Source organism: Montipora foliosa, chromosome 3 (genome assembly GCF_036669935.1).
Source record: "Montipora foliosa isolate CH-2021 chromosome 3, ASM3666993v2, whole genome shotgun sequence".
In the NCBI taxonomy this organism is placed as follows: domain Eukaryota; kingdom Metazoa; phylum Cnidaria; class Anthozoa; order Scleractinia; family Acroporidae; genus Montipora; species Montipora foliosa.
The window spans coordinates 28,736,717-28,746,716 of NC_090871.1; the positions used below are offsets into that span (position 1 = coordinate 28,736,717).

The 10,000-nt window shown below is 38.4% G+C and overlaps 1 protein-coding gene across 1 annotated transcript in view; it reads left to right on the plus strand.

The window, feature by feature from the left end:
* Positions 1-10,000, plus strand: part of LOC137995525 (carboxypeptidase N subunit 2-like) — a 199,661-nt gene that overhangs the window by 42,131 nt on the left and 147,530 nt on the right. The window contains exons 4-5 of the mRNA XM_068841060.1: positions 410-457; positions 4,157-4,390. Coding sequence (XP_068697161.1) covers positions 410-457; positions 4,157-4,390 — 282 coding nt within the window. The remainder of the gene's footprint in view (positions 1-409; positions 458-4,156; positions 4,391-10,000) is intronic.

The window sequence follows — 10,000 nt, forward strand, 5'->3', positions numbered from 1 at the left end:
ACGCAAGAAGAAAAGTAACGTGATTCATTGTGAAATCCCTGAGGAAAGATGGAAGAAGATGCTGAAGCAAAGTGTGCTTGACTTTCCATGATTTTCAATACTAATATTAATGTTTGTACTTTATTCTGGCAGCAAACTATTGGATGACGACAAGTGCAACTCAAAAGCACTCTACACCACGTATGTATTGAAAAGCTTTTTATGCCACCAAGAAACAGAATCTTACTTGAACAGAGTCTACATGTACACGTACTGTACTTGTTCATATAGCGTACTCTGTTTGTTACAGTACTGTACGTGTAAATTGTTCTTCATTTTATATCTGCTACAGCAAAAGATTGTGTAAACTACAACAAAATCTAAATGATAATGTACATACTCTTGTATTGTTTGTTCTTTATTCTGGCAGCAAACTATTGGATGACGACAAGTACAACTCAAAAGCACTCTACACCACGTATGTATTGAAAAGCTTTTCATTTAAATTCTTTATGATGACAAACATTTCATTAGTCCCTGGCGCCTTTAGCAATAAGATCAAACTAAACATTATGTATATATATAGGTTTGTGGTTTTCAGTATGTAGGCTCCGCCACCACTAAGTTTAGGTTAAAGTTCAACAACCACAAGAGCCGTTTACGAGCCCACTCTAGGATGTCTGCTGTTGATAAGGAGAGCGATGATCTTATCAATAAGCATTTTTATAGTCATGGGCATCATGGACTTCAAGATGTTAGCATACAACTTATAGATAAAGTTAATGCAAAAGACGATCTGCTTGCTAAGGAAGGGCAATGGGCATATCGGCTCCGATCCTTGAAACCGGATGGGCTTAATGAGAGTGACTTCTTTTTTAGCCAGAACAGAGGGGAACGTAGCCGAAAGTAAAATTCTGTTTCTAATACAGAATTGCCTATTACATACTTTATACTGGGTAATTTGTCTGCTATTTTCCCTTATTTTTACACTTACTTCCCTTTTATTTTTAGCGTAACTCGTATGCTCTCCGTCCTTATGCTATCCGTAGGCACGCGCGTATGTTGTCCATTGGCACGTACGGATGTTACTTATGTTTGAATTGTTACGGTTAGTTACGGTTGAAGCCGTAGCGCACGCTTTCGTATTTCAGTGGCGTAGTAGAAATATTTCTTCATTCACCCTGAAGAAGACTGACAAGTTGGTCGAAATATAGGTTTCCTCTCTCTCTCTCTCTCTCTCTCGATTTTTATTCACGAGTTGTGAAGGATCGCTTAAACGAACGAGTGAGCGAAGCGAACGAGTGTGAGTTTAACGATCCTTCACAACGAGTGTGTAATAAAAATCGTACAAACGAGCCAATCATGAAGTAATTTGTTTATTATATAAGTACAGAGATCATAAAGTTAAGGAGGTAAGTGTTAATCGAGACGCTATCAAACCACCGATCGTGAACAAAAGTCCAAAACAAATAGCAAAATAAAAGAAATCTTTGCCTTGCCATTTCCGGTTTACAATCATATCCAACCATCACAAAGCCGTAATTAGCAAATCCGCACCCACTAGTACTCAAACTAAGAAAAGCTGCAATTGTAGGAAACCTAACGAGTGTCCCATGGATGGAAACTGTAATGTGGAAAGCATCATCTATCAGGCCGAGGTCACCACAGAAACCACAAAGGAAACATACATTGGACTCTGTGACACTGCGTTTAAACTGCGTTATAGAAACCATGTAAGCTCATTCCGAAACGAGCGTTACAAACATGCTACCGAACATAGTAAATACATATGGAGTCTTAAAGATAAGAACGCTAAGTATAACATCAAATGGTGCAAGGTAAAACAAGCTAGTTCTTACTCCAATGTAACCAAGAGATGCAATTTGTGTTTGTGGGAAAAGTATTTTATCATTTGTAAACCGGAAATGGCAAGTCTAAACAAAAGAAATGAGCTGTCATCGTGTTGTAGACATGTTAGGAAATTCATGTTAAAAAATGTAATGATGTAATGACGTGCCTAGACGTCACGTACGTATCCATTGTTCTGTATTTCAAATTTCTGTGATTGTAACCGTTATTTCTGGCAGTTGCCTGATGATTGCTTCGCAAGAAGCATGAAACTCAGAGTTGCAGTAAATGTTCAAATAACCTAGCTCTTGGAGTATAATTATATATATATATACATAAGTTGAGGGATTAAAGAGGACGCATCGATTCTCTGTTACTATGAGTAACAGAGCGAAAGCATAAAACATGAATCAACTGCAAATCTTGTAAAGTTGAGAATGGTTTCACTCGTTTTACTATTGACTTAGATCAGGTATAATTATTGCAAACTACAAACCTTGACTTCAAGTTGTCGATGGTATTACTTTAATTTGAGATCACTGATAGCGATAGCATCTCATTGGCAACAACACAAACAAACAACAAATAAATGGCTTTCTGAAAAATTAGTTGGCCGTAAACATTTTACAAAGGATGATTCGGTTTTTACTACAATTACCTTAAAAGTTCGCAATTTATTGGTAAAAATGAGAACTGTTGTGACGGAAAGTATTTCCAATGCTCATCTTTTGAAATCATGTTTAGTTTGGCAAGGAGTTGTTGCTCTTCGCGACAATTCTCTTGTAAACTTTAGCCTAAACTTATTGATTTGCACTATTAGAACAAGAAAACCAATTCAAAAGGACCTGAAGTAACAACGAAGAATTGAAGAATAGAAGTCGCTCATTAGTAACTTTTCCTTTTTTAAGTGTGATTCCCAGTGGAGATTGAAATTATATAAATGTTCTGGCAAATTCAAAGTTACGTAGGCCAGAAGGCAGGGCGAGATTTTTGACTTCGTCAACGCAAACTTGAAGAAACAATAAAATAGTTTTAAAGTGCAGAAACGTCTCGTACGTTGGCCTAGCTCGCAAATCAGTCATAAACCCGAGGCCAGTCAGGATAGAAGCCGTCTGGATTTCGCTTGCCTTTTCTTCACGAAATTTAAAAGTTAAAAGTTTATCAGCAAAAAAGGAGAATAAATATAATGTGCGTGAACAACCGTGTGCCCCCCTCCCCCCTCCCCGCCACCCATTACTATAGCGGTTTTCAATTGAGTGTCGAATGCAATTAGCGAATTGCTTTGCTTTTGCATTACTTCACCCAATGATAGGTTCAAAATTCTCGCGCCACTTTATCAACCAATCAGAAGTAAAATCGAAATCAATCGTGGCTCGCGTGCACATATTCCCGCGCTTCGTGTCGTCTGTGTGTACTGTAATTACTTTGATTTTTGATTGGTTTGCTGTATTGTCTCCGTCCTTTTTGATTGACCAAAGTAATTACTTATTGGTTTTGGTTTTACGACACTCGATTGAAACTCGCTCTATTACTATAACTAATACTATAAGGAAAAACGAAGACTCTTAGCATCTTTTCGTTATGTAGCAACGTCCGAAGACAGCGCCATTACAATCTTGCCGCACAACACGATCGAGCTTTCCTCTCGCAGACTCGTACACCGTAATCCATAATTTGGCAAAGACAGCCGATTCATTTCGCAGCTCTTAACACCCAAATGCTGATTCTTACCACTTCAACCAAAAAAAACAAAAAAACAAAAAAAACACGAAAAGTGATAAAGTTAGACTAGGACTGTTGTTCGCAGTCTTTGTACGAAGATATCAGAATTTTTCAAACTAACGCAAATCGTTAATTTAGGTAAACTGGCTTTGATTGAGCGTAAAAACCCATGACCATCAATGTGATTTCCCGTCAGAAAAACGCGGCTTGCCAAATGCAACGCTGGCCATGCGATTTCCCGCCAAAGAAACTTGCCAAAGCTCCCCCAACCCAAAGGCGGTCATTCCTTCCCACCTCCACCCCGACAGTCTGTATGGGCGGACGGACGGGCGTACGCTGACGTCATAAGCAACATTTCTCACATCGATAATTTTTTTTTTAAATTTTTTTTCAACGGTAATTTCTGAAAATGTATGTTGTATCATACGAAACGCCAATTTTGTTTTTTTTTTTTTTTTTTGACCAATTTAAAATGGCCGAAAAACAAGAGCACTTATGATGGACCTATAACAAAGTAAATATTTTCACGATTTTGGGGCTCTGTTTTCTTTTACAATGTGCTATAGTTCACTGATGGCTAAAATCTCTACATCGTCTTTTCTTTCAGCTAAACCGAAGGTAATAATTCCTTTACGAGTGGTTCGAACAGTTTCGGAACATTATGTGTGGTGCTTGTCTGAAGGGAAGCAACAGATCCGCATGAAAATGATGAACTCATCTACAAACTTGGCTTCCGGGCAGGGAATAGTGTTCAGCAAAATCAACCAGGATGGTAACTATAGTTGCATCGCTACAAATGAAGTTGGCACTGAATCAAAGACGTTTTACGTTTCTCTCATAGGTGAGATTTTACTAAGCTGATTGCCCTCCGACTGTCGTTACGAAACGAAGCTGTAGCAATAAAGCGATGCATTCTAGAATAATTATTCAATAACATTATTACCCGTTATCAATAGTCTACAGCTCACAGCTCTACGCAAGCCATTTTATTCTGAGTACCACTGAATCTTCTTTTGTACTGCTTTGTGTTTTACCCCGATTTTCACTTGTTTATAATCAGATGACTTATTCGCAGATGTAAGAATTACAGAAGAATTTAAATTGAGACAAGAGCATTCTTGAAAACAGGAAACACCAAAAACTTCCCTCGAATATAATCTTATTTTTGTAACTTGCATGACCACTCGTCTTTAATGCATAAATTCAAGAGAAAATAAAAAGGGAAGAGAGGGCATTCCCTACACATGCCCTTTTCCATGGGTAATATGTCTCAAGTTGTTTTTAGAAAGGATCATGGTTAAATTGTGGAGGCTTCGCATGCCATGACTCAACGATAATCAAATCATGCCAGACGCCGTCGCAATACTAAATATTTTGAGCAAGAGCCGATACAACGTAGATTTGATTTTGAAAAGCTTCAAAATATATATCAATTTTCTCAACCGGTAATTACGCCTATCAGATCAAGCCAGTGATCAAACATACACCGACAGGAATATTTAATTGTCAACGGTTGGTTACTTCAAAACTCCGTCGCTATGAGTGCGAAATGAGTTTGAGGGTGAATCACTGATCATTTTTTTATATTTCGATCGCTCATAGACCATTTTACGAATACGGCGGCCATTTTGAAATCTTTTGTTTCAAATAGCTATTATGGGATTTTAAGGGGACAAATGCATACTAATTTGCCCCCTTGGAATCCCATAATAGCTATTTGAAACAATGGATTTCAAAATGACTGCCGTAACCGTAAAATGGTCTATGTTGCAGAGTAGCCTTTTTGTCTGTTGGCGCTATCCTGGTGGAAAATAGTTTGCAAATTACATTGTACTTCGATGATTCGTCAATAAAAGCACAGACGGCCCAGACTCGGAGAGTAAAAAAAATATAAGGATTTGTATGGGAATCTCGATAAAAAACTAAAAAAGATATTTACACTCAAAAGTTCTCAATAAAATAGCTGTGTGGTTATTTGCCTGATCGAATGCGATTTAAGCGACTTCTCAAATTCCCGAGTTGTCACTCGTACCTAAATAAAGAAAGGCTGGAAAGTAATTTCTAGCTTACCTGACATCTTGCCAATAAAATTACACTTCTCCGGCATCAGTCATGCTCAAACTAAGGCGATGGTCACACGGATAAATTTACTTCACTTTGACAAAGTTTCAAGGTCCAGGAAGCGTCCATTGCTGAGGAACAGCGAAAAATATTCAAATAGTCAAAATCCTTGGAGGCTCGCTTGCAAGAAATTTGGACACGGCTGGTCAACTGTTCACTTAATTGCTCTCACCGTACCGAGGCTCAAGAGAACGGTTGACCAGCCGTGTCCACATTAGTTGTAAGCGAACCTCCAAGGATTTTGAATATTTGAATATTTTTCACTGCCAAATTCCAATTCAATCCGGAATGCACGGACACATGTTGAACGAGCTCCTGAGCGCTCTTAAAGTGCATATGACACAAAAATTTTTATTAGCTTGTTCGAAAGAGCTTTCAAAATGGTGAAGAACAGCGTTTACTTTATTGTGATAGCACTCTTGGTAGCCGAGCTATTCAAGATTTTGATTTATGCAAATTAGATGACTTGTGACGTCACATAGTGGACACAAAATTATGTAAAATCACAAAACATGGAGTATCTTTGCAAATACTATGTCTGCAGGGTTGAAATTTTGCAGGGTTGATGTGCTACCAAAACTATTATGATGTCACCATAGCAACATACTCGTTACCAGACCTCTACCTTTCCGATATCGAAAATGCCTTCTTTGTTGCTTTAGAGTCTAACAGACTTCCTTGTGCTTGCGCTGTGTAATGACCATGTTCGGTCACACGGACTGAATGAACATCAAGAGCAAATAACCCTTATTGGGGAGGGAAAACCTGATTTTACCCTTTGGATGGAGGGGGCCTGGAGCCCATTGCGTTGCTGTGGAAACGTCACAGTGGGCCATATCATGGAACTTTGTAATGAGTATAAGAACTGCAAAAACTTTCAGTTCTATACAGAAAAAGTCTTTAGAATTTGGCAGTGAAAAATATTCAAATATTCAAAATCCTTGGAGGCTCGCTTACAACTAATGTGGACACGGCTGGTCAACCGTTCTCTTGAGCCTCGGTACGGTGAGAGCAATTAAGTGAACAGTTGACCAGCCGTGTCCAAATTTCTTGCAAGCGAGCCTCCAAGGATTTTGACTATTTGAATATTTTTCGCTGTTCCTCAGCAATGGACGCTTCCTGGACCTTGAAACTTTGTCAAAGTGAAGTAAATTTATCCGTGTGACCATCGCCTTAGTTTGAGCATGACTGATGGAGTACCTAAATGGAGTACCCCTAAAAATCATTTATTGGTCAAATTTAATACTTTATCAACGTGGTGAGGCATTTAGAGGCACACACCTTTATTTATTTCGAGCTTTCCAGCTCTCCGATTGTTACAGTTCGATGCATTTCGAATTTGCCGCCACCTTGAAATCTCAGGTATTTCATGTATCCATTAACGTAGTGTATTTTTTTTGTTTGTGTGTGTGCTGTATTTAGACAAATATTCATACAGAACCGCCCCCTGTATACCCACATATACACATGTATCCCCCTGTATGCCCATATATGCCCATTTGTAATCTGCTGAAATTACCATGTAAAAAAAAAAGTTTTCCATTCCATTCCATAGGAGTATATATAATATGGGCATACACGGACCTCAATGGGTATGCAGGGGTACACGGTTTGTATAAATATTTGTGTAAAAATGCACTATGATGAAGGTCAATTCGTGGACTGCATCGAATTGTAACAATCGGAGAACTGGGAAAGGTAGGTACATCTAAATACCTCGCCATGTCGATTAAGTATTTAATTTGACCAATAAATGATTTTTAGGGGTACTCCATTTAAGTATTCCATATGGGTACTCCATGAAGTTGGGCCCCGCGTTTTGTCCTCTCCCCATACAAATTCTTATAAATTTTTCCCTCCAAGTGTACGGCCGCCTGTGTTAAAACCGGTTGTTCATTTGCGTGCCACTTCGGAATTAAGTGATGCAATGTTGATATTTTGATTGGCAGTTTGCTCCGAGGAAATTCAACTTGCTGCCAAGCGTTTACGTTCCCATGTAGAGTGTCAAGTGTTTATGAGTCAATGAGTCAATGAGTCATGAGTCAATGAGTCAATGAGTCAATGAGTCAACGAGTTAGTGCAGTTAATTAAACCATAAAATGAAAGCTAAAATTTCAGAGAATGCTTAGGCCTAATCACTGAAACGAGGACTTAGGCTTAATCAACAAGTTATTGCTATATTGACTGTGAGTCCATTGACTCATGACTCATGACTCATTGACTCATTGACTCATTTGACTCATAAAACATGCGTTCTCTCCCATGTAGAGTCTCGGACCCTTTCAAAACAACCTTATCTCTATTTTTTACAATATAAATTTACGGCATAATAACTCTACATTGGGTAGGATTCGCAAGGATGTGCAAAAATTTGTTCTTTAATGACAAATCCACAACTTGTCGCTGGCGTGATGGTTTGCAAACCTTGAATTATTGAAAGTTCTATGAAAACTGTTCATGTTGTCTCACATATACTTTCATCGACCTTTAAAACTAATACTAGCACTACTTGTTTTCCGCGAAAACTCCGTGGTGAAAGTCTATACAACAACATCTCCGTTCGCCATTACTGTATTCCACGCGTAAATGTTCTTCGAAGAAATTAATCATTTCAAATCCTTTTGAACTGCCTTCCAAAATATTAAGGATATCAATTTCAAAACGACAATGGAGAAGGTTTACAATGTAATAAAGTACAGTTCGAGACAAAGTATGTGGCCCAGTATCCAACCACTTCAATTCAAAACTGCTATAATTTTCCTTCCTTAGCCGCAAGAGCATTGAAATTTGGCCCTGGGACAATAAATTTAGTCTTTAATATGATGAAAATAAGCTTTGCCTTTTTGCCTTTGTTTCCATGGTAAAATTTAAATTTCTACAGATATCCATTGCTGCCCAGTAGCCGACCTCAACAATAACAACGTACTTAAAGTAAAAATAGAACTGTAACCAGGATAATGCACCTTGAAGTAAAAAACGTTCTCTGGTTAAAAAGGTTAAAAATATAAGCTTTTGGCTATCAGTCTATAGCCTTTAACGAATGAAAAAATAAAGTAGCGCGCGGATTGAAATATATACGAAATGGGGTGCGTTTTTTTTTTTAAATAGAATACAAAAAATGTGTGAAAAGAGCTAAGAAATAAAATGTGGATGAAGTGTAATTACAGTAAAATGGAGTATTGCCTAGGCAACGGTTTTGAATTATTATCCGCGTCAACGGTTTTAGCTGTGTTCCAAGATTCTAGTGCTTTTCGGACGCGGTAATTTCCTTTGTCAATAACACAAGCATTATCAAAGTCAATGGAGTGATTATTTAGCCACGCATGGTTAGCAAGATTTGAGCCCTTTGTGTAGTTTTTCAAGTTTCGCTGATGTTCTTTTTTACGGGTTTGGAAGCATCTTCCGGTTTCTCCTATGTAGTTCCAAGAACAGTCTGTACATGGGATTTTATAAGCAACATCACATTGGAGATCTGAAGGTTGTCGGTACTTTGGGGACGGGAATTCTTGTTGAAGAGTTTTGAACGGTTTGTTGACAACGCGGATTTCATGGTTACGGAGTAATCTTGTAAGAGGTTCGGTTAGGCCACTGATGTAAGGGGCATACATAACCCTGATACGTATCCGATGGTTCGACCAATTTGAAAAACATAGAAACCAATTCTTCTGGTGGAGGGACTGTAGATGGGGGTGGCTTCTTGTTGAGGATGGTAGAAATAACAGACGAAGGGTAGTCATTAGCTTCTAATGCGGCCCTAACCTAATTGGTTTCACGAGTTTTTCCTTCGTGACTGCTTGGGAGGTTCGATTCCCGGAACTTGGGGGTCGAGGCCGTACTGATTCTGTGTTTTATATCATGGTGAGAAGAGAAATCCAAGTATCGATCTGTGTGTGTTGGCTTCCGATACACATCAACAACGACAACACAATTTCTTCTGGAAACCAAGGTGTCTAGGAAGGCAATTTGACAATTGTTTTCAAGTTCAATAGTGAAAGAAATTTTGGCGTCGGAGGCATTTAATGTATTTCGAAAAGAAGAGACAGCATCCTTCTTAATGATCACAAAACTGTCATCAACATATCGCTTCCAGATCCTTGGTGGAACTGAAGAGGTGCTAATAGCTAATTCTTCAATCACTTCCATACAGAGGTTGGCAACAATAGGGCTAACTGGACTGCCCATAGCACAGCCGTGAATCTGCTTGTATATACAGTTATTATAGACAAAATAATTGTTCGAAAGGGTAAACTCCAGTAAAGAAATGATGTCATCTCTGTTGAGACTTGTTCTGAACCGTAATGTATCGTCATTGTTTAATTTGTTCCAAATG